This window comes from Eschrichtius robustus, chromosome 2 (genome assembly GCF_028021215.1).
Source record: "Eschrichtius robustus isolate mEscRob2 chromosome 2, mEscRob2.pri, whole genome shotgun sequence".
Classification (NCBI taxonomy): Eukaryota; Metazoa; Chordata; class Mammalia; order Artiodactyla; family Eschrichtiidae; genus Eschrichtius; species Eschrichtius robustus.
The window spans coordinates 143,796,644-143,822,240 of NC_090825.1; the positions used below are offsets into that span (position 1 = coordinate 143,796,644).

The 25,597-nt window shown below is 44.5% G+C and overlaps 1 protein-coding gene and 1 long non-coding RNA gene across 6 annotated transcripts in view; one reads left to right on the forward strand and one right to left on the reverse strand.

The window, feature by feature from the left end:
- TENM2 (teneurin transmembrane protein 2) overlaps positions 1–18,257 on the forward strand; it is a 998,704-nt gene extending 980,447 nt beyond the window's left edge. For all 5 annotated transcript variants that reach the window (XM_068536332.1, XM_068536333.1, XM_068536336.1 and 2 more), the window contains 2 exons: positions 14,478–14,608; positions 16,246–18,257. In XM_068536332.1, the coding sequence (XP_068392433.1) occupies positions 14,478–14,608; positions 16,246–17,007 (893 nt within the window). In that variant the 3' untranslated portion in view covers positions 17,008–18,257. The remainder of the gene's footprint in view (positions 1–14,477; positions 14,609–16,245) is intronic.
- LOC137759743 (uncharacterized) overlaps positions 1–25,597 on the reverse strand; it is a 64,339-nt gene that overhangs the window by 33,257 nt on the left and 5,485 nt on the right. The window contains exons 2-3 of the long non-coding RNA XR_011073139.1: positions 22,149–22,306; positions 21,524–21,651 (exon numbers count right to left, since the gene is read on the reverse strand). This is a non-coding gene — a long non-coding RNA (uncharacterized lncRNA). The remainder of the gene's footprint in view (positions 1–21,523; positions 21,652–22,148; positions 22,307–25,597) is intronic.

The following is a 25,597-nucleotide window of genomic DNA, read 5'->3' on the forward strand; positions in this document are numbered from 1 at the left end:
AGAAAGATACATGCACCCCAATGTTCATAGCAGCACTATTTACAATAGCCAAGACATGGAAGCAACCTAAGCCCATCAACAGATAAATAGATAAAGATGTGGCATATATATACAATGGAATATTACTCAGCCATAAAAAAGAATGAAATAATGCCATTTGCAGCAATATGAATGGACCTAGAGATTATCATACTAAGTGAAAAAAACAGATAGAGAAAGACAAATATTATATGATATCACTTATATGTAGAATCTAAAATATAGTACAAATTAAGTTATTTAAAAACAGAAACTCACAGACAGAGAAAAAAACTTATGGTTACCAAAGGGGAAGGGAGGGGAGAGGGATAAATTAGGAGTTTGAGATTAACAGATACACACTACTATATATAAAATAGATACACAACAAGGACCTGCTATATTGCACAGGGAACTATATTCAATATTTTGTAACCAGCTATAATGGAAAAGAATTTGAAAAAGAATATATATGTAGAGCCTCTCGATTCCAGACAAGATGGCGGAATAGAAGGACTTATGCTCACTTCTTCTCATGAAAACACCAAAATCACAACTAACCGCTGAACACCAAAATCATGACTGCTGAACAACCATCAACAAAAAGATATTTTACCTACCAAAGACAAAGAAGAAGTCACAATGAGACAAGAGAAGGGGTGCTTTTACTCTATAATCAAATCCCATACCTGCTGGGTGGGTGACCCATGAACTGGAAAATAATTATATTGCAGAGGTTCTCCCACAGGAGTGACTTCTGAGCCCCACGTCAGGCTCCCCAGCCTGAGGGTCTGGCAACAGGAGGAGGAGCCCCAGAGCATTTGGCTTGGAAGGCCAGAAGAGCTTGAGTGCAGGAGCTCCACAGGACTGGAGGAAACAGAGACTCCACTCTTGGAGGATGCACACAAGATTTCACATGCACTGGTCCCAGCACAAAGCAGTGACTCCATAGGAGCCTGGGCTAGACCTACCTGCGGGTCTTGGAGGGTCTCCTGGGGAGGCGGCAGTTGGCTGTGGCTCACTGTGGGGGCAGGAACACTGGTGGTGGAGGTCCCAGGGAATGTTGATTGGTGTGAGCTCTCGAAGAGCTCACCATTTTGGCACCAAGACCTGGCCCCACCCAACAGCCTGCAGGCTCCAGAGCTGGGACGCCTCAGGCCAAACAACCAGTGGGGTGGGGGAGAGAACACAGCCCCACCCATCAGCAGACAGGCTGCCTAAAGTTGTACTGAGCTCAGAGCCACCTAAAAATATACCCCTTGACACAGCCCTGACCACCAGAGGGACAAGCCCAGCTCCAACCACCAGTGTGCAGGCATCAGTCCCTCCCACCAGGAAGCCTACACAAGCCTCTGGACCAACCTCAGCCACCAGAGAGCAGACACCAGAAGAAGGAGGAACTACGAACCTGCAGCCTGCAGAAAGGAGACCACAAACACAGGAAGTCAGACAAAATGAGACAGCAGAGAAGTATGTTTCAGACGAAGGAACAAGATAAAAACCCAGAAGAACAAGTAAGTGAAGTGGAGATAGGCAATCTACCTGAAAAAGAATTCAGAGTAATGATAGTAAAGATAATCCAAGATCTTGGAAAAAGAATGGAGGCACAAACTGAGGAAATACAAAAAATGTTTAACAAAGACCTAGAAGATTTAAAGAACAAACAGATGAACAATACAATAACTGAAATGAAAAATATACTAGAAGGAATCAAAAGCAGAATAAATGAGGCAGAAGAACTAATAAGTGAGCTGGAAGAGAGTGCTGGAAATCATTGCCGTGGAATAGAATAAAGAAAAAAGAATGAAAAGAAATGAGGACAGTCTCAGAGACCTCTGGGACAGCATTAAACACACCAACATTCATATTATAGAGGTCCCAGAAGGAGGAGAGAGAGAGAAAGGGCCCAAGAAAATAATTGAAGAGATTATAGCCGAAAACTCCCCTAACATGAGAAAGGAAACACTCGTTCAAGTCCAGGAAGTGCAGAGTCCCACACAAGATAAACCCAAGGAGGAACACGCCAAGACACATATTAATCAATGACAAAGATGAAAGACAAAGAAAAAATATTAAAAACAAGGGAAAAGCAACAAATAACATACAAGGGAATCCCCATAAGAGTATCAGCTGATTTTTCAGCAGAAACTCTGCAGGCCAGAAGGGAGTGGCACAATATATTTAAAGTGATGAAAGGGAAAAACCTACAACCAAGAATACCCAGCAAGGCTCTTGCTCAGATTCGATGGATAAAGTAAAAGGTTTACAGACAAGCAAAAGCTAAGAGAATTCAGCACCACCAAACCAGCTTTACAACAAATCCTAAAGGAACTTCTCTAGGCGGAAAAGAAGGCCACAACTAAAAACAAGAAAATTACAAATGGAAAAGCTCACCAGTAAAGGCAAACATAAAGTAAAAGTAGGAAATCATCCACATACAAATATGATATCAAAACCAGCAGTCGTGAGAAGAGCAGAGTACAAATACAGGATATCGTAAATGCATTGGAAATTAGAAGACCAGCAACTTAAAACAATCTTGTATACATATAGACTTCTATATCAAAACCTCATGGGAACTGCAAACCAAAAATCTACAATAGATACACACACACACACACACACACACACACAAAGCAATCCAAACACAACACTAAAGATACTTACCAAATCACAAGAAAGAGAACAAAAGAGGAAGGTTAGAAAAAAGCCCTACAAAAGCAAATCCAAAACAATGAACAAAACGGCATAAAAACATACATATCGAAAATTACCTTAAATGTAAATGGAGTAAATGCTCCAACCCAAAGACATAGACTGGCTCAATGGATACAAAAACAAGACCCGGGTATATGCTGTCTACAAGAGACCCACTTCAGATCTAGAGACACATACAGACTGAAAGTGAGGAGGTGGAAAATGGTATTCCATGCACATAGAAATCAAAAGAAAGCTGGATTATCAATATCAGACAAAATAGACTTTAAAATAAAGACTGTTACAAGAGACAAGGACAGTACATAATGATCAAGGGATCAATCCAAGAAGAAGATATAACAATTGTAAATATATATGCACCCAGCATAGGAGCACCTCAAAATATAAGGCAAATACTAAGAGCCATAAAAGGAGAATCAACACTAACACAATAATAGTGGGGGACTTTAACACCTCACTTTCATCAATGGACAGATCATCCAGACAGAAAACCAATAAGGAAACACAGGCTTTAAATGACACATTAGACCAGATGGACTTAATTGATATTTATAGAACCTTCCATCTGAAAGCAGCAGAATACACATTCTTCTCAAGTACACACAGAACATTCTCCAGGATAGATCACATCTTGGGCCACAAAGCAAGCCTCAATAAATTTAAGAAAACTGAAATCATATCAAGCATCTTTTCCAGCCACAATGGCAAACATCCTAAAGATGCTACCAGAAAACTACTAGAGCTCATCAATGAATTTGGTAAATTTGCAGAATACAAAATTAATACACATAAATCTGTTGCATTCCTATACATTAACAATGAAAGATCAGAAAGAGAAATTAAGGAAACAATCCCATTTACCATCATTTTAAAAGGAATAAAATACCTAGGAATAAATCTACCTAAAGAGGTAAAAGACCTGTACTCTAAAAACTATAAGATGTTGATGAAAGAAATCAAAGATGACACAAACAGATGGAAAGATACACCATGTTCTTGGATTGGAAGAATGAATATTGTGAAAATGACTATACTACCTAAGGCAATCTACAGATTCAGTGCAATTCCTATCAATTACCAATGGCATTTTTAGAGAACAAGAACAAAAAATTTTTAAATTTGTGTGGAAACACAAAAGACCCCAAATAGCCAAAGCAGTCCTGAGAAAGAAAAACGGAGCTGGAGGAATCATACTCCCTGACCTCAAACTATACTACAAAGCTACAGTAATCAAAACAGTATGGTACTGGCACAAAAACAGAAATATAAATCAATGGAACACGATAGTAAGCCCAAATATAAACCTACACACCTATGGTCAATCTCCGACAAAGGAGGCAAGAATAAACAATGGAGAAAAGACAGTCTCTTCAACAAGTGGTGCTGGGAAAACTGGACAGTTACATGTAAAAGAATAAAATTAGAACATTCTCTAACACCATACACAAAAATAAACTTTAAATCGTTCAAAGATCTAAATGTAAGGCCAGATACTATAAAAATCTTAGAGGAAAACATAGGCAGAACACTCTGAAATAAATCACAGCAAGATCTTTTTGGATCCACCTCCTAGAGTAATGAAAATAAAAACAAAAATAAACAAATGGGACCTAATTAAACTTAAAAAGCTTTTGCACAGCAAAGGAAACCATAAACAGAATGAAAAGACGACCTACAGAATGGGAGAAATTATTTACAAACGTAGTGCCCAACAAGGGATTAATCTCCAAAATATACAAACAGCTCATGCAGCTCTATATCAAAGAAACAAACAACCCAATCAAAAAATGGGCAGAAGGAGGAACCAAGATGGCAGAGTAGAAGGACGTGCTCTCACTCCCTCTTGCGAGAACACCAGAATCACAACTAGCTGCTGGACAATCATCGACAGGAAGACACTGGAACTCACCAAAAAAGATACCCCATATACAAAGACAAAGGAGAAGCCACAATGAGACGGTAGGAGGGGCGCAATCAGAGTAAAATCAAATCCCATAACTGGTGGGTGGGTGACTCACAGACTGGAGAACACTTATACCACAGAATTCCACCCACTAGAGTGAAGGTTCTGAGCCCCATGTCAGGCTTCCCAACCTGGGGGTCTGGCAACGGGAGGAGGAATTCACAGAGAATCAGACTTAGAAGCCTAGTGGGAATTGATTGCAGGACTTCGACAGGACTGGGGGAAACAGAGACCCCACTCTTGGAGGGCGCACACAAAATAGTGTGTGCATCGGGACCCAGGGGAAGGAGCAGTGAACCCAGGGGAGACTGAACCAGACCTACCTGCTAGTGTCGGAAGGGCTCCTGCAGAGGCGGGGGTGGCTCTGTTTCACCATGGGGACAAGGACACTGGCAGCAGAAGTTCTGGGAAGTACTCCTTGGCATAAGCCCTCCCAGAGTCTGTCATTAGCCCCACCAAAGAGCCCAGGTAGGCTCCAGTGTTGGGTTGCCTCAGGCAAAACAACCAACAGGGAGGGAACCCAGCCCCACCCATCAACAGTCAAGTGGATTAAAGTTTTACTGAGCTCTGACCACCACAGCAACAGTCAGCTCTACCCACCACCAGAGCCTCCCATCAAGCCTCTTAGATAGCCTCAACCACCAGAGGGCAGACAGCAGAAGCAAGAAAAACTACAGTCCTGCAGCCTGTGGAACAAAAACCACATTCACAGAAAGATAGACAAGATGAAAAGGCAGAGGGCTATATGCCAGATGAAGGAACAAGATAAAACCCCAGAAGAACAACTAAATGAAGTGAAGATAGGAAACCTTCCAGAAAAAGAATTCAGAATAATGGTAGTGAAGATGATCCAGGACCTCGGAATAAGAATGGAGGCAAAGATCGAGAAGATGCAAGAAATGTTTAACAAAGACCTAGAAGAATTAAAGAACAAACAAACAGAGATGAACAATACAATAACTGAAATGAAAACTACACTAGAAGGAATCAATAGCAGAATACCTGAGGCAGAAGAACGGATAAGTGACCTGGAAGACAGAATGGTGGAATTCACTGCTGCGGAACAGACTAAAGAAAAAAGAATGAAAAGAAATGAAGACAGCCTAAGAGACCTCTGGGACAACATTAAACACAACAACATTCGCATTATAGGGGTCCCAGAAGGAGAAGAGAGAGAGAAAGGACCAGAGAAAATATTTGAAGAGATTATAATCGAAAACTTCCCTAACATGGGAAAGGAAAGAGCCACCCAAGTCCAGGAAGCACAGCGAGTCCCGTACAGGATAAACCCAAGGAGAAACACGCCGAGACACATAGTAATCAAATGGGCAAAAATTAAAGACAAAGAAAAATTATTGAAAGCAGCAAGGGAAAAACAACAAATAACATACGAGGGAACTCCCATAAGGTTAACAGCTGATTTCTCAGCAGAAACTCTGCAAGCCAGAAGGAAGTGGCATGATATACTTAAAGTGATGAAAGGGAAGAACCTACAACCAAGATCACTCTACCCGGGAAGGATCTCATTTAGATTCGATGGAGAAATCAAAAGCTTTACAGGCAAGTAAAAGCTAAGAGAATTCAGCACCACCAAACCAGCTCTAAAACAAATACTAAAGGAACTTCTCTAAGTGGGAAACACAAGAGAAGAAAAGGACCTACAAAACCAAACCCAAAACAATTAAGAAAATGGTCATAGGAACATACATATCGATAATTACCTTAAACGTGAATGGATTAAATGCTCCAACCAAAAGACACAGGCTCGCTGAATGGATACAAAAACAAGACCCATCTATATGCTGTCTACAAGAGACCCACTTCAGACCTAGGGACACATACAGACCGAAAGTGAGGGGATGGAAAAAGATATTCCATGCAAATGGAAATCAACAGAAAGCTGGAGTAGCTATACTCATATCAGATAAAATAGACTTTAAAATAAAGAATGTTACAAGAGACAAGGAAGGACACTACATAATGATCCAGGGATCAATCCAAGAAGAAGATATAACAATTATAAATATATATGCACCCAACATAGGAGCACCTCAATACATAAGGCAACTGCTAACAGCTGTAAAAGAGGAAATCAACAGTAACACAATAATAGTGGGGGACTTTAACACCTCACTTACACCAATGGACAGATCATCCAATATGAAAATAAGTAAGGAAACAGAAGCTCTAAATGACACAATAGACCAGATAGATTTAATTGATATTTATAGGACATTCCATCCAAAACCAGCAGATTACACTTTCTTCTCAAGTGCGCATGGAACGTTCTCCAGGATAGATCACATCTTGGGTCACAAATCAAGCCTCAGGAAATTTAAGAAAATTGAAATCATATCAAGTATCTTTTCTGACCAGAACACTGTGAGATTAGAAATGAATTACAGGGGAAAAAAACGTAAAAATCACAAACACATGGAGGCTAAACAATACGATACTAAATAACCAAGAGATCACTGAAGAAATCAAAGAGGGAATCAAAGAATACCTAGAGACAAATGACAATGAAAACACGACGATCCAAAACCTATGGGATGCAGCAAAAGCAGTTCTAAGAGGGAAGTTTATAGCTATACAAGCCTACCTAAAGAAACAAGAAAAATCTCAAGTAAACAATCCAACCTTACACCTAAAGGAACTAGAGAAAGAAGAACAAACAAAACCCAAAGTTAGCAGAAGGAAAGAAATCATAAAGATCAGAGCAGAAATAAATGAAATAGAAACAAAGAAAACAATAGCAAAGATCAATAAAACTAAAAGCTGGTTCTTTGAGAAGATAAACAAAATTGATAAGCCATTAGCCAGACTCATCAAGAAAAAGAGGGAGAGGACTCAAATCAATAAAATTAGAAATGAAAAAGGAAAAGTTACAACAGACACCGCAGAAACACAAAGCATCCTAAGAGACTACTACAAGCAACTCTATGCCAATAAAATGGACAACCTGGAAGAAATGGACAAATTCTTAGAAAGGTATAACCTTCCAAGACGGAACCAGAAAGAAACAGAAAATATTAACAGACCAATCACAAGTAATGAAATTGAAACTGTGATTAAAAATCTTCCAACAAACAAAAGTCCAGGACCAGATAGCTTCACGGGTGAATTCTATCAAACATTTAGAGAAGAGCTAACACCCGTCCTTCTCAAATGCGTCCAAAAAATTGCAGAGGAAGGAACACCCCCAAACTCATTCTATGAGGCCACCATCACGCTGATTCCAAAACCAGACAAAGATACTACAAAAAAAGAAAATTACAGACCAATATCACTGATGAATATAGATGCAAAAATCCTCAACAAAATACTAGCAAACAGAATCCAACAACACATTAAAAGGATCATACACCATGATCAAGTGGGATTTATCCCAGGGATGCAAGGATTCTTCAATATACGCAAATCAATCAATGTGATACACCATATTAACAAACTGAAGAATAAAAACCATATGATCATCTCAATAGATGCAGAAAAAGCTTTTGACAAAATTCAACACCCATTTATGATAAAAACTCTCCAGAAAGTGGGCATAGAGGGAACCTACCTCAACATAATAAAGGCCATATTTGACAAACCCACAGCAAACATCATCCTCAGTGGTGAAAAACTGAAAGCATTTCCTCTAAGATCAGGAACGAGACAAGGATGTCCACTCTCACCACTATTATTCAACATAGTTTTGGAAGTCCTAGCCACAGCAATCAGAGAAGAAAAAGAAATAAAAGGAATACAAATTGGAAAAGAAGAAGTAAAACTGTCACTGTTTGCAGATGACATGATACTATACATAGAGAATCCTAAAACTGCCACCAGAAAACTACTAGAGCTAATCAATGAATTTGGTAAAGTTGCAGGATACAAAATTAATGCACAGAAATCTCTTGAATTCCTATACACTAATGATGAAAAATCTGAAAGAGAAATTATGGAAACACTCCCATTTACCATTGCAACAAAAAGAATAAAATACCTAGGAATAAACCTACCTAGGGAGACAAAAGACATGTATGCAGAAAACTATAAGACACTGATGAAAGAAATTAAAGATGATACCAACAGATGGAGAGATATACCATGTTTTTGGATTGGAAGAATCAATACTGTGAAAATGACTGTACTACCCAAAGCAATCTACAGATTCAATGCAATCCCTATCAAATTACCAATGGCATTTTTTACGGAACTAGAACAAATAATCTTAAAATTTGTATGGAGACACAAAAGACCCCAAATAGCCAAAGCAGTCTTGAGGGAAAAAAACGGAGCTGGAGGAATCAGACTCCCTGACTTCAGACTATACTACAAAGCTACAGTAATCAAGACAATATGGTACTGGCACAGAAACAGAAACATAGATCAATGGAACAAGATAGAAAGCCCAGAGATAAACCCACGCACCTATGGTCAACTAATCTATGACAAAGGAGGCAAAGATATACAGTGGAGAAAAGACAGTCTCTTCAATAAGTGGTGCTGGGAAAACTGGACAGCTACATGTAAAAGAATGAAATTAGAATACTCCCTAACACCATACACAAAAATAAACTCAAAATGGATTCGAGACCTAAACGTAAGACCAGACACTATAAAACTCTTAGAGGAAAACATAGGAAGAACACTCTTTGACATAAATCACAGCAAGATCTTTTTTGATCCACCTCCTAGAGTAATGGAAATAAAAACAAAAATAAACAAATGGGACCTAATGAAACTTCAAAGCTTTTGCACAGCAAAGGAAACCGTAAACAAGACGAAAAGACAACCCTCAGAATGGGAGAAAATATTTGCAAATGAATCAACGGACAAAGGATTAATCTCCAAAATATATAAACAGCTCATTCAGCTCAATATTAAAGAAACAAACACCCAAATCCAAAAATGGGCAGAAGACCTAAATAGACATTTCTCGAAAGAAGACATACACATGGCCAAGAAGCACGTGAAAAGATGCTCAACATCACTAATTATTAGAGAAATGCAAATCAAAACTACAATGAGGTATCACCTCACACCAGTTAGAATGGGCATCATCAGAAAATCTACAAACAATAAATGCTGGAGCAGGTGTGGAGAAAAGGGAACCCTCTTGCACTGTTGGTGGGAATGTAAATTGATACAGCCACTATGGAGAGCAATATGGAGGTTCCTCATAAAACTAAAAATAGAATTACCATATGATCCAGCAATCCCACTACTGGGCATATACCCAGAGAAAACCGTAATTCAAAAAGACACATGCACCCGAATGTTCATTGCAGCACTATTTACAATAGCCAGGTCATGGAAGCAACCTAAATGCCCATCGACAGAGGAATGGATAAAGAAGTTGTGGTACATATATACAATGGAATATTACTCAGCCATAAAAAGGAACGAAACTGAGTCATTTGTTGAGACATGGATGGATCTAGAGACTGTCATACAGAGTGAAGTAAGTCAGAAAGAGAAAAACAAATATCGTATATTAACGCATATATATGGAACCTAGAAAAATGGTACAGATGAACCGGTTTGCAGGGCAGAAATTGAGACACAGATGTAGAGAACAAACGTATGGACACCAAGGGGGGAAAACCGTGGTGGGGTGGGGTTGGTGGTGTGCTGAATTGGGCAATTGGGATTAACATGTATACACTGATGTGTATAAAATTGAAGACTGATAGAAAAAAAAAAAATGGGCAGAAGATCTAAATAGACATTTCTCCAAAGAAGACATACAGATGGCCAAAAAGCACATGAAAAGATGCTCAACATCACTAATTATTAGAGAAATGCAAATCAAAACTACAATGAGGTATCACCTCACACAGGTCAGAATGGCCATCATCGAAAAGCCTACAAACAATAAATGCTGGAGAGGGTGTGTTAAAAAGGGAACCCTCGTACATTGTTGGTGGGAATGTAAATTGGTACGACCACTAGGAGAACAGTATGGAGGTTCTTTAAAAAACTAAAAATAGAACTACTATATGCCCAGCAATCCCAATCCTGGGCATATATCCAGAGAAAACCATAATTCGAAAAGATACACACACCCCAATGTTCATTGCAGCACTGTTTACAATAGCCAAGACACGGAAGTAACCTAAATGTCCATCAACGAAGGAAAGGATAAAGAAGATGTGGTACATATAGACAATGGAATATTACTCGGCCTTTAAAAAGAATGAAATAACGCCATTTGCAGCAACATGGATGGACCTAGAGATTATCGTACTAAGTGAAGTAAGTTAGACAGAGAAACACAAATATCATATGATATCACTTATATGTGGAATCTAAAAAAAAAATGATACAAATGAACTTATTTGCAAAACAGAAACAGACTCACAGACTTCGAAAGCAGACTTGTGGTTGCCAGGGGGAAATGTGGTGGGGAGGGATAAATTAGGAGTTTGGGATTAACATATACACACTACTATATATAAAATAATCAACAGGGACCTACTATGTAGCACAGGGAACTCTACTCAATATTCTGGAATAACCTATATGGGAAAAGAATCTGAAAAAGAATGGATATACATACATGCATAACTGAATCAGCTGTACACTGGAAACTAACACATTGTAAATCAACTATACTCCAACATAAAATAAAAATTAAATTAAATAAAGAATATATATGTATGTATGTGTATAACTGAATCACTTTGCTGTACACCTGAAACGAATGCAACATTGTAAATCAACTATACTTCATTTTTTAAAATGCTATCCTAAAATAACAATAATAAAATCCTGACAGTGAATGAAGAAAAATCAATATAAATTTGTACATGAATGTTCATAATAGCATTATCCATAATAGTAAAAAAAAAAAAAGTGTAAACAACCCAAATATCCATTATCTGATGAATGAATAAACAAAATGGGGTATATCCAAATAACAGAATGTTATTCAGCCATAAAAAGGAATGAAGTACTGACATAGGCTACAACATGGATGAACCTTGAAAACATTGTGCTAAATGAAAGAAGCCAGACATGAAAGGCCACATATTATATGATTTCATTTATATGAAATGTCCAGAATAGACAACTCCATTGAGACACAAAGCAGTGGTAGTTTTCAGGGACTGAGGGTAAAGGAGAATGCAGAATGACTGCTAACAGGTATGCGGTTTCTTTGGGGGTGATGAACATATTCTGGAATTCAATAGAAATGAAGGTTGTACAACATTGTGAATGTACTGGAAGCCACTGAATTGTGTATTTTAAAATGTTTAAAATGATGAATTTTATGTTACGTGAAACTTACCTCAATTTTTTTAAAAAAGTAAAGGATTTACTGGTGGTTTAGACATAGAGAGGGAAAAAGGAAGAGGTCAAGGATGGTAGCTGGAAGGATGGAGTTGCCATAACCTGGGATGGAAAAGACTATGGCAACAGGTGCGGGGAGGAAGATGAAGAGCTCAGTTTTGGATAGAAGTCTGAAGTGTAATTAGATACACTAGTTTGGAATTGAGGGAGAGGTCCTGGATGGAGACATACATTTTGGAGTCAGCATCAGCATGTAAATGGTATTGAGGGCCCTGAGGCTGGATAAGATCACCGTGTTTGGAAGAGTAGATAGAATGCAAAAGAAGTTCACAGACTGAGTCTAGGACATCCTGACATTCAGAGTAGGGAGATGAGGAGGAACCAAAGAGGGACAAGGGGTTGCCACAAAGGTGGGAGGGGAACAAGAGAGTGTGCTGTCCAGAAAGCCAAGACAAAGAGACACAGGAGTGTTCAACTTGTCAGATACTTCTGATAGGTCAAACAAGGTGAGGACCACAATCAGCATTGGACTTAGCAACACAGAGGTCACTTGTGACCTTGACAAGAGTTGTTTTCATGAGTATTTGGGAGCAAAGCCTGATTCAGAGGAGATGAATGGGAGTCAGTGAGTCTAGAAAGTTATTTTGAGTTTGAGAAGTTCTTGTAAAGGGGGTGAGACACGGGTGGTGGCTAAAGGGAGAAGGAGGGACAAGAGAGGGATTTTTTTTAAGGTGGATTTTTAGTGGCATGTTCGTATGCTGATGGGGTTGATCCATTGGAAGAGGGAGTAAATTGATGGAGAGAGAGAAAGTTGCTGGAGTGCTGTCCCTGAGTGGGCAAAAATGAACGTGAGCTGGTGCACAAGTGGAGGGTTAATTCCAACAGCTCATCTAGAGTAACAGGAGGAAGGCAGGAATATGGGTGCAGATGCTGGTAGGCTGATAAATATGATGAGGGTTTAGGGACATCCCCCTCTGGCCTCATCAGTTTTCTTAGACTAGAAATTAAGGTCATCTGCTAGAGCGCAGAAGGGAAAGCAGGTGTGGGAGGTTTTAGGCGAGATGAGAAGAGGTAAAATCATCCAGGAGAATGGGAGAAGGACTAAATGGAGGAAGGGGATGTAGTCAGATTGCCAGGGAGCAGGAAGGCACAATTGGGGTTCACTGACAGGAGTTTAAAGTCACGCCGGTCAGTGTGGTTACATTCATTTCTGCTGCCACATTCAGCTGCACAGGGACAAACATGGAACAGGCAGAGCCTTCCACGATTTAACCAAAATTGTGATTTCACCAAGCAGGTGTGATGAAGTGAGAAAGGGGCAAGGATCTGAGATAATACACAAGGGAATGATTCTAATGATTGACCATGGAATGTGTGCTAGGTAAGAAGAGAAGAGAGACCAAGAAGCTGAGGGAGGGGAAAGAAGTTTAGGGTAGGTTGAAGGTCCTAAGGAGAGGAGAGGCTCAGGGAGTATGGGTGTCAGGTTACAAAAAGGAGTAAACTAGAGAGAGTCCAGGTGGCGATCAGAGGGTGATGTACATGAAATTGAGATAATGGGGGGGATCAGAATTATTGATGATAACAAGGTCCAGAGGATGAGCAAGAGAGTTAGTAGGGGGAGGATCACCAAAAAAATAAGAGGCCAGGCTGTTGGAAGGATCGACTGCTTGTCTAATGAAATTACTCAGAAGGAATTCAGGAACAGAGATGGAGAGAGTGACAGTGGAGCAGACTCAATCTTGAGCCCTAGCAAGGAAGGGCAGTCGTACTCTGAGCACGCAGAGCTCTCTCTTGACCTCTCTTTGAAGACTAGACACCTGAGGAAAGGGCCTCAGGAGCCAGATGACTCTCTGCGTTCCATACACTCAGGGAATCCCCTTTCTATAATGAGCCAGCCTCAGTGCAGCAGCCCCGCCCCAGAGGTCCTGCACAGTGTTAATCATCACGTCTGCATGTAGCCAGTCATTGTGTCTCTAGCCTCTAAGCACATTGACTGGCCCGTAATAGATGCTCCCTTAAATACTTGCCAAATGAAGGAGTCCATATTTATTGAGCAACCCACGTGCCAGGCACTATGATAAGCCCTTGACACGGATTTTTTCTGTCAATCCTCACGACAGCCCAATGAGATTAGTACAGTTATTATCGCAATTCATATCTGAGGAACCTGAAGCTGAGAGAGGGCCGGGAACTTGCCCAAGGTCACACAGCAAGGGCATCGAAAGTAGATCTATCTTACTCCAGCACTGTCATAAATCACCACACGGGGAGGGGTGAGCGGGGGTCAACTGACCAAGTTTGGAAGGGCATCTACTTCCGAGAACCCAGGTAAGCAGCTCTGGGTCCAGGCCAGGAGACCTTCACAGGCTCTTGCCTCCCTCTCCTGCTGGACTCCATACGCAACCCCCCATTTTATTTTGTTCTCTCTCCAAGATCCTCTCTGGCTTTCCATCCATCATGATTTCAGAAATCTTTATTTTCGTTTCCCCCATAGATGTGAAAAGCTGGCTGGTGATGTTTGGATTTCAGCTTAGCAACATAATTCCCGGCTTCCCAAGAGCCAAAATGTATTTCGTGCCTCCACCCTATGAGTTGTCAGAGAGTCAAGCAAGTGAGAACGGACAGGTAAGTGGAGGTCCCTGCCAAGAATCCAATGACCATCATCATTCCCTTTGGCAAACAGAACCATGTTGGAGCCAAGGGCATGTCAGTAACGGAGGAAAACATCGGAGCTGGGTATAAAAGGGGCGTGAAACATGGTGACTTCACAGGACAGTGAATGTCAGTACTGTTACTTGTCTGGCGCAGCACGTATTTCTTCCCAACCTCAATTATTACCTTAATTGTGGTATCATTATCTGTTCTGTGTGTACCCTTGAGTCACTCCTTGATTAACCACAGCACTGAGAAATCTAGCAGTAACCTACCATCTGCGCTGCCTGTCAGATCATAACCCTTTTGGCTTTTATGGGACGTAATAAAACGGTGGTTTGCCGTTTCTGTCCCATTAAAGAACATTTTTATGCCTTACATAAAACCTCAGCGTTTTATGGCCCAAATGTATACAGATTGAGTTCTGTGAACATAATTTGTGCTTGGGTTTCTTGGTGATGACCGAGAGGTGGTTTCAGTTTGGGTGCCGCTGAGACCTCGGCCACAACTGGACAGGGGATATCTGTGTTCAGATATCCCCAGCTACAGAACCTGTGCTCGGCACAATAAAAGTCTGAAAGGTCTCCTCACCTGCTCTGAATAATCGTCCAGACTGTGTCACTAGAGAGAGACCAGGAGGAGCTGCTGGGTAACTGAGAACAGCATTCTCACAGTTCTGCCCCGTGGGGACCACTCGGCGGATGAATAGCCATCATTTCTCTCATTTATCTAAGTGCCGTTACCTCCCAAGCACAGCCTCTTCCATTATCCCAGCCTGTCCCCCAACCACCAATTGAGGTGAGCTGTAATTTGTGAGTAGAGAACTCAAGGCCAAGGAGATAATGGGGATTTCATCCCTCTGCAGAAGCAGGGCTAGGATCCAAAGCAAATGACTCAAAAAGCCCAGTGACGGTCCCTCTGGCCCACGAAGCCAGAATCTGTTATTCCGGTGCTTCTCAAACATTAATACGCACGCAAACCAGCTAGAGTGTCTTGTTAAGCTGCAGCTTCTGACTCGGTGGGTCAGGAGGGAGGCCTGAGATTCTGCTTTTCTAACAGGGCGAGTCCTGGAGATGTCTCAGCTGCTAGCCATACTTTGAGTAGCCAGGTGCTAACCCAAGGAAGTTAATGAATAACCAGGGCACTGGCCTCAAAGAGAGGTAGGTCACAGCAGCGGGGTTCACAGCTGCTCAGACAAACACCCTGCCCTTCAGGTCAGGATATTCCTGGGTCTGAAGCGTGTAAGGCAGCTGCCAGATCATCAGCGGGCAGAGTGACTCTCTCTTCCGCAATGATGGAGAGCCATGGTAAGTGGGTAGGCCTGGGTGCAGATACCAGCAATGCGGTACTCCTCCGCACCCCCATTTTTTAGTTAATGGCGCAGTTACAAGGTGGAGAGGCCATAGCATCAGAGCACTGGAAACCTGCCAGTCTGTCCTAGTTCCAAAAGGTAGGACTATCTTAGCTCCTGTCGTGACAGACGCAAGACATATTCTTGCAGGAGAGTCCCAGCCTTCCTCTTCCTGACCCTCTGTTGCTGAGTCGCCCAGCCCGTACACACAGCAGCCCAGCCCACCTTCTCAGCTTTCTGTGTTTTCTTATGCCCACAGCTTATTACAGGTGTCCAGCAGACAACCGAGAGGCACAACCAGGCCTTCATGGCCCTTGAAGGGCAGGTCATCTCTAAGAAGCTCCACGCCAGCATCCGAGAGAAAGCAGGCCACTGGTTCGCCACCACCACGCCCATCATCGGCAAAGGCATCATGTTCGCCATCAAAGAGGGGCGGGTGACCACCGGCACGTCCAGCATCGCCAGCGAGGACAGCCGCAAGGTGGCGTCCGTGCTGAACAACGCCTACTACCTGGACAAGATGCACTACAGCATCGAGGGCAAGGACACCCACTACTTTGTGAAGATCGGCTCGGCCGACGCAGACCTGGTCACCCTGGGCACCACCATCGGCCGCAAGGTGCTGGAGAGCGGGGTGAACGTGACCGTGTCGCAGCCCACGCTGCTGGTCAACGGCCGGACTCGAAGGTTCACCAACATCGAGTTCCAGTACTCCACGCTGCTGCTCAGCATCCGCTACGGCCTCACCCCCGACACCCTGGACGAAGAGAAGGCCCGCATCCTGGACCAGGCCAGGCAGAGGGCCCTGGGCACCGCCTGGGCCAAGGAACAGCAGAAAGCCAGGGACGGCCGAGAGGGCAGCCGCCTGTGGACTGAGGGCGAGAAGCAGCAGCTCCTGAGCACGGGGCGCGTGCAGGGTTACGAGGGCTATTACGTGCTTCCCGTCGAGCAATACCCCGAGCTGGCAGACAGTAGCAGCAACATCCAGTTTTTAAGACAGAATGAGATGGGAAAGAGGTAACAAAATCATGTGCTGCCATTCCTCGTCTGGATGGCTCAGCAGGAGTCACTGTTCTCTCCTCTCCTAAGGAGATGAAGACCTAACAGGGGCACTGAGGCCGGGCTGCTTTAGGAAACCAAGTGGCAAGAAAGCTCACATTTTTTGAGTTCAAATGCTACTGTCCACGCGAGAAGTCCCACCTCCCAAAGTAGACTAAAGCCCGGCTGCAAATTCCTGAGGAAAAACAAAACAGACGAATGAACGATCACACAACCATGTTCCGAGTTCCCCTAAAATATGACCCACTTGTTCTGGGTCTACACAGCAAAGAGATGGAAAGAGACGCAAAATGTCCAAAAGGAAGAACAGACACACGCACAACATGAAAAAAAAAAACAAAAAAAAACACCCACACACATACACACAAACAAACACACCGACCGAAAAACAGAGACGTGAAGACGAGAAGGCCTCATCTTCTAATACCTCACTCATTCACACATGAGCGACACACAGACGTCCGTGAGGGTCAGCATTCCAGGACCAGTTGAGGTCAACGATTCAGACTGCTGGTTGGACAGATACTACAGACGTTTTCCTTTTAACAAATACAGGTGCATTTAAACCACGACTTTGGGGGTGATTTGTGTGTAGCGACTGGGGGGGGGGCGTAAAAGTGAAAGAGTGAGCACTGGAAATACTTTTTAAAGAAAAAAAATATATAAAAACACAAGAAAAGAAAGGAAATTGATATCAAAGCGAAATAGTACGGTTCAGCACTTAACTCTCAGGTCCCGATTTAGTCTGGCCTGAGCTAATTTATTTGAGCGCAGAGTGTAAAATTTAATTCCAAGGGTGGCTATAATCACTACAGATAAATTTCATATTCTTTTGTCTTTGAAGATTCCATTGTGGACAGTAATACGCAGTTACAGGGTGTAGTCTGTTTAGATTCCGTAGTTCGTGGGTATCAGTTGCAGTAGAGGTGTGGGCATTGTGACACTCTTTTGCTAACGGGCACCACTTCAGATCACCCTGTACATACCTAAGCCTCAAGGCACAATCACTGTTTGAGATTTAAAATTATTAGTGTGTTTGTTTGGTCCAGAAACTGAGACAATCACGTGACAGTCACCACGAGGAGAGAAAATAAAAAATTTTAAAAACCCACAAAAAGAAGAAAAAAAAGTTTAAAAAAAAAACAAAAAAAAATGTCTAATAAGAACTTTGGTACAGGAACTTTTTTTTGTAATATACATGTATGACTTGTTCATCGAGTTTTTATATTAATTTTAATTTGCTGCTAAGCAAAGACTAGGGACAGGCAAAGATAATTTATGGCAAAGTGTTTAAATTGTTTATACATAAATAAAGTCTCTAAAACTCCTGTGGACACTGGTCTTCTGTGGAAATGCTTTGAGGTGAGGGCCAGGTCAAAGTTTCTGGAGAAAAGGGGATGCTCAAGATGCTCAGGCAGAGACGGGATTGTGAACTTTCAGAGGAGCTTCTGTTAGAGGCATCCCCTGCTCCCCAAGCTGCTCTAAATTCTAGAGTGACCTCTCCCTACATCTGCAGCTCCCACCCTTTATGGAGCAGAGATGGGAAGGAGAGTGTGGGTCTGGGGCTGGTGGGTGGCGAGGACCCTCAGGCCCACCTGTGCCCGGATGGGTCCCTCCAGCATTCCCGGGACAGTCAGGCTTCTCCCTGCTGCCACGTTCTAGTTCCAGAAGGTGCTGCCAGGAAACTGAAGGCAAACACTCTCCCCACATTAGAGGACGTGCCTGTAGTTTGTGTGGCTCTATGTGTGCGTCCATATGTGTGTGTGTGTACTGTCTTCCAGACTGGATCACTTTACCCCAAAACTTGCACACTTGGGGCAACCAAAGAAGGAAGAGCAGTTATGATTTGGATGAATTTTCCCCCACCAATCCTACAGTTAGAATAGCAATATTATCGTTAACAGCTCGTATTTATTGATGTGTACCGCACGCCAAGAACAGTGCTAAGTGCTCTACACACAATATTTTCATTTAATCCTCATCTTTCATTCATTCAACAACATTATTTTGAGAGCTTGCCATGTGCCAAGTCCTGTGCTAAGTTCTGGGGATAAGTCAGGGATGCAGACAGACAATAGTCAAATAGTTACCCTAAGAAGTGAAAACGACAGGGATGTTCAGTGCCAAGCAGGAGAGATTTACAAAGCTGTGGAAGCACATAACTGGGGAGGTGACCTAGACTGAGAATGTAAAGGAAGTGACAGAAGTTTGAAAGTTAAGGAGGAATTAACCAGATGAAAAGAAGAAAATGCATCCCAGACCCAGGGAGTAGCATAATCAAAGGGACTATGGTCACATAGTAAGGCCAGAAAACAGAAGAGGTTGGCAAGGTTCAAAAGACCCACCGATTAAAGACTGAATTTTTTTTTCATTAAAAACAAGAGGGAGGGCTTCCGTGGTGGCGCAGTGGTTAAGAATCCGCCTGCCGACGCAGCAGACATGGGTTCGAGCCCTGGTCCGGGAAGATCCCACATGCCACGGAGCAACTAAGCCCGTGCACCACAACTACTGAGCCTGCGCTCTAGAGCCCGTGAGCCACAACTACCGAGCCCACATGCCACAACTACTGAAGCCTTAGTGCCTAGAGTCCGTGCTCTGCAACAAGAGAAGCCACCGCAATGAGACGCCCGCGCACCTCAACGAGGAGTAGCCCCCGCTCGTCGCAACTAGAGAAAGCCTGCATGCAGCAACGAAGAGCCAACACAGCCAAAAAATAAATTAATTAATTTAAAAAAGAAAAGAAAGAGGGATTCTGTTTTAATTTCATCAACAAGTGCTCCTGATGCAGCGTGAACAGGCAGGGAAGCTGATGTGATCATCTGTGTGAGGTGACAAGGCTGGTGGCCATCGAGGAGGAAATAGAAGTAAATTGAGTGGACAGATTGCAAAGACAAGCTCCTAGTATCATTCACTTTGCAAGTGGAGAAACTGAGGCCACTTATCACCGAGCTGGGAGGTGGTAGAATGATTCAAGCCCAGCTGCGGCTGATTTCCATGCCTCTCCAGCAAGTCTGGGTGGCATGTCACCCTGAGCCCTTCAAGGGCTCTGAATCGCCACTGCCTTCCCATCCTCTAACCCGGCCAGGGGCGGCTTCCCCAGGTGGAAGGAGAGGGGGAGAGAGACCAGGCTAGCCTGCTTTACACTCAGTATCAGACCCCATGGGCCCTGTTGTCAGCAGAGCAAGCTGTGAGTTAGTTAAGCAAACAGGAGAACAAAAATACTCCAGAGAACTTCCTTCTCAGAAGCACGTGTGAACACCCTTGTTTCCCTGTTTCCCTTCGGGAGGACAGGAAGCAGGACACAGGTCCTCCTGTGTGCTTTAGCCCAGCTGCCTTGTTTAATTCAACTGGCGCCAGGAGCCCTTGGATATGCGCCCACAGAACAGCCTCTAGCTGGTCATGAGGCCTACGTGAATCCTGGTTTCGTGGGAGCCACGCGGGGACTAACCACGGTGTTGTCTCCCAGGATAGATGCAGCCAGGGGGGCTACCAAGACAGGGAGGGGATCTCAGGCAAGAAGGCAGTGGGGGGGACTTCCCTGGTGGCACAGTGGTTAAGAATCCGCCTGCCAATACAGGGGACACGGGTTCGAGTGCTGGTCCGGGAAGATCCCACGTGCCACGGAGCAACTAAGCCCGTGCGCCACAACTACTGAGCCTGCGCTCTAGAGCCCACGAGCCACAAGTACTGAAGCCCGCGCGCCTAGAGCCCATGCTCCGCAACAAAGACAAGCCACGGCGATGTTCTCATCGCACCGCGCCCACCTAGAGCCCACGCACCGCGACTAGAGAAAGCCCGCGTGCAGCAACGAAGACCCAACGCAGCCAAAAATAAATAAATAAATAAAAATTTAAAGCCTTGTGCTTCAAGGGATGGCAAGAAAGTGAAAAGACAACCCATATAATGGGAGGGAAAAAAAAAGAAGGCAGTGGGGAGCTCGCTCAGCCCAGAGCTTTTCTGCCTCCGCCAGCCTCTCGGCTGCCAAGTAGACCCAAAGGTGTGGGCACACCGTGTGGCAAACAGGCAATCACATGTCACCAGAGTTTCCCTTGAACGTGAAACTCTCCTCTTTTATGCCAACCGTCGTTGAATTATCCATGAGTGTTCTGTTACACCCAGGCCAGCGCAGCCCCTCACAACACACACACACACAAACTCATAATATGGGAGAAGGAAACGGTCTTGGGTAAAAAAAAAATATCCTCTCCTGCCTTTCCTCAGGTCAGCCCTAAAACGACCAGGATGAAATGTTTGGCCTCTTCCTGAAGTATTTGCACAATGATAGACAATTCTGGAAAGGCCTTTCAGGGAATAAGATTACGTGCTCTGAAGACAGCCTGACGGGAACAAATCCTAACTTGACCACTCACGAAACACAGGGCTTGGGAAGGTTACGTGTATTAATTAGGGTAAATAGCACTAGCTGCTTTAAGAAATAAGCCCAACATAAATGAACACAGAAAAAGCTGAGTCCTTACTCATGCGGTAGTTCATCGTGGTCAGTGATGGGAATGGCTCTGCTCCAGCTGGGGGCCCCAGGCTCCTTGCATCTTGTGGCTCCGCCTTCTTCTAGGTCCTCAGGATCTTTGAAGTCCTCTGTGTTCAACTGGTTGATGGAGAAGGAGCAGCAAGAGCACATGCGTAACTATTTTATTTTTAATGAGCCGCACCTGGAAATATACTCATCACCTCCACTCACATTCCATGGGGAGTTCCATGGACCCACCTACTGCAAAAGAGACTAGAAAATGTCATCTGTGAATCCAGGAAGAGGAGGGGACTAGGTGTTGGTGAGTCCCAGCAGTCTCTGCCACATAACTCAGCATCTATGAGCCTCCCTTTCCTCACCCGTAAATGAGGGCTGATAAGAATGGGGCTGCTTTAATGATTAAATGAGGTTGCATATTTCACCGACACCTGGTGAGTCCCCAGTAAATGTTAGCGTTTATTATTTTTAAATCTTTGCTCCAAGCACGGATTTTCTAAAAGCGGAACTTGAGGCATGACCCGTTCATCGTGGGGGAGGATGGAGAAAACTTTCCCTTAAATCCCACTCCACCCTGCCCCCTCCCCCTCCCAGGCCCAGGGCACAGGAACTGGTACCTCGGTGTGAGAGGGCTGCTCACAGCCTCGAGGGCTTTTCAGAAAGTGTCGGAGATCTCAGCAACGGGAAGTCTGGCTGTCTAAGAAGGCCATCCATTCAGTCATTCGTCGGCATTCCCAGTCACCGAACACACTGTTGTCCCGGGCACCATCAGAGGCTGGGAATACAAAGAGAAGTAAAACCTGGTCCAACATCTCAGCGTCTAAGGTGTGAGGACCAACTCACAAGCCAATCCGCGGACACGGCGAGCTCAATGCTGGCACAGGAATGATGCACAAACATGTGAAGCCAGGGGAGAGGACCACAAGTTCTGTCCACGAGCCTTGGAGCTGGGTACTCACAGGGAAGAGGATGCAGGGAGAGAAGGTGAGAGGGCTGCCAGGACTGGGAGCTGGGCACCCGCTGCAGGAGTGAGATGAAATACACAAGCCAATGGGGGAGAAGTTCAGAAAGCCCGGAGCAACGGCTACGTACTAGGATCCCCTGGGGAGCTTTACTGAGCATGCCCATAACCTCCGGGGCCTGGGACAATTAAATCAGGATCTCGAGGGGGAATGGACCCGTATGGGTAGGTTTGGAAACTCCCCAGGTGATGTGAATGTACAGCCTGGGCTGAGAAGCACTGATTGGAGCTTAACAGGAGGTACGTGGCCTGAGATGCGGATGTCGGAGTGAGGCAGGAACGAAAACCAGGCTAAGAAGCTGGACAACCTCTTGCAGGCCACGAGGAGCCAGCATGGGGCTCTTGTACCTGGGGAGAAATGTGACTAAGAAGTCCTTCGATTAGCAAAGTGGAGAGAGGAAAGGAGCAGAGAGAACAGAGCCTGGGAGATGTGATAGCCCGCATGTAACAGCCCAGATGAGGACGGAGGCGCAGGATTAGGTTTAGGAGAGAGTAACTCCCTCAGAGTTGGGGACAGTGTCTACACAGGGTAGTGCACCGAGGGAGGGTCCAGCCCCAGAAGCTCTGGGGGCGTCTCAGCAGGGGAAGTGCCATATATGCCGGCACTGCCTCTCCCCACCCCGACGCAGGTAAAAGGAGCAACGCCTCTGGAGAGGGCTTAAGGAGAAGTCTGACCTAGTCTTACCTTCAGGAATCCTCTGGTGGGCCCAAGTCGGGACTTTGCAGAAAAGTGCTCATCCACTTTGCTCACCACCAAGCCCCACCGTCCATCCTGAGCCCTCCCTCCGACGCCCAAGCTGGCCCTCTGGCTGTGGGGCAGCCCTCGAAAAGCAAGTCTGCCCCAGCTAGAGTCCTGCCAGAGACTGACTTCACCTGTTGCCCAAGCCCCACCTTCCTAAGCCGTGGCTTCCTCTGCTCCATGGTGGGCTTGCTGTTTGGCCACAAGGTGGCGGCCCTTCCCATGAAATCTTCCTGGAGCTGGGCCTGGGCGCCCCAGGCTGGTTTAGTGAAAATGTTGGGCAGCTCTGAGAGCCTGAGAAGCAAGAGAGCGCCAAGAGAGCCCTGGGCCCTGAAAAGAGGCCCCTGGAATTGGTTCCTGGAAGCAAGATTGCAAAGAATATTCGCCCTGACTGGAATAACAGCCAGACTGGATTCTGAGCCCATGCACTCCCTGCGTAGATGTCCATACAAACCTTCCCCTTCCTGAGCCCCCCTTTTCTCATGTGTAAAATAGGAGAAAAAAAAATTTTACTTTATAGGATTGCTGGAAAAGACTAACAAAAATAACAAATGCAGAGTGCTTGGCAAGTGCAAATTTGAGATTTAAAGTTTTATTTTTTTACTCTGAAGACTATAACCCAAAAATGATCCACTATTTTCCTTTAACAGCAGTTTACCGTGTAAATTCCGACTGCTCCCCTTTCTAGCTAAGCCTGAGTTCTTTACCTAACCTCTGACGCCTCAGCTTCCTCCCCTGTGAAATGCATACGATGATCCCATCTCACAGGGTTACTGTAACAAACACCCAGTCTAGTGCTTGGCAAACGGGGATGGCTATTAATCCACCACTAACTATTATTATTCTCCGCCTGTGAGGATGGAAGGTGAGGCCCCTCTCCCGAGATTGGCTGGACACAGCCCAGTCCTGGAGCTTGACCTGTCAGATAGCAAAGGTCTCCAGCACCCACTCCATCCGTCCCCCACGTAAACTACGTAAAGCGATAGGCGTTTGCTCGGCTAGCAGACCCTGGGGCAGGAGGAGAGAAGAAGCAATGCCTGTACCCCAGTGGCCAGCCTGCCAGAGAATGAAATAGGAGGCTCCTGCTGGGGTCCCTCACCTGGGTTCTCAGTTATGAGGGTAATGGAGGTAGGACGTGACCACCTGGCACCTGGCCAGCTGCAGAGCCCTCCCCAGGGCTCCAGGGGCCCCCCGGCCTGAGCAGGACAGACCACACCTCTCCTTACCTCACCCCACCCACCATTAGTCCTCCATGGGGGTGGCCACTTTCACAAAGCATTCCCCTCCATCCTTTCCCCTTCCCGATTGTTCCTCTGTCCTTTCCGTTGGCTCTCCACCCTTGTCCCCTTCCCCCTCTAAACCCAAAGGCAGCAGCCGTGAAAGTTATCAAACCCTTTCACCCAAATTAATTGATTTTCTTCGAATTTTACACCCGATCAGTGAGACAGTCAGGAGCAGACGAGAAACTGAGGCTTAGAGAGAGGAAGTGACCAGAGGAAGTCACACAACACAACAGACCCTTCCTAGTGGCTGGAAACTCCCCTCCTGTTCTCCATCTCCTACCTCGTTATTTCCATCGCCAGGCCCCTCCCTCGACAACCCCTTATCTTAGTGTTATCTCAGCCGGACACATGTGGATTTTATTCTAAGGCAGGAGCCACTGGCCAGAAGGATCCTGCACCACTGGCTGTAAGTCAACCAGACGCACATCTATCATGTAGGTGACTGGAGTGGAGAGGAGATGAGAAGAGGAACGCAGACTAGCTCTGCCCCCAGGCAGCATTACTGTATTAATCAGGACGCTCGCGATGGTAAGTGACAGAATCCGGACACAAAGCAAACACTGGCAACTCCAAAGGCATGCCTGACTTCAGACATGGTTGGATCCAGGGGCTCAAAGGATGTCTTTGCTCCACCTCCAGCTCCGCTTCCCTTGGGAAGTGGTTTTATTCCCAGATAGGTTTTCTCTACGTGTGGGAATGATGACTGCTAGCAGCCCTAAACCTACATCCTTGCAGCACCCATGCAAGCAGCAGAGAGACCCTCCCTCTAACTCACAGAAGACCTTGAATTGGCCCAAATCCCATCAGAACTTGGGGGCCATACATTTTCAGCAACATGGATGCAGCTAGAGATTATTATACTAAGTGAAGTGAGTCAGAAAGAGAAAGACAAATACCATATGATATCACTTATATGTGGAATCTAAAATACGACACAAATGAACCTATCTATGAAACAGAAACAGAATTACAGACATAGAGAATAGACTGGTGGTTGCCAAGGAGAAGGTGGGTGGGAGAGGG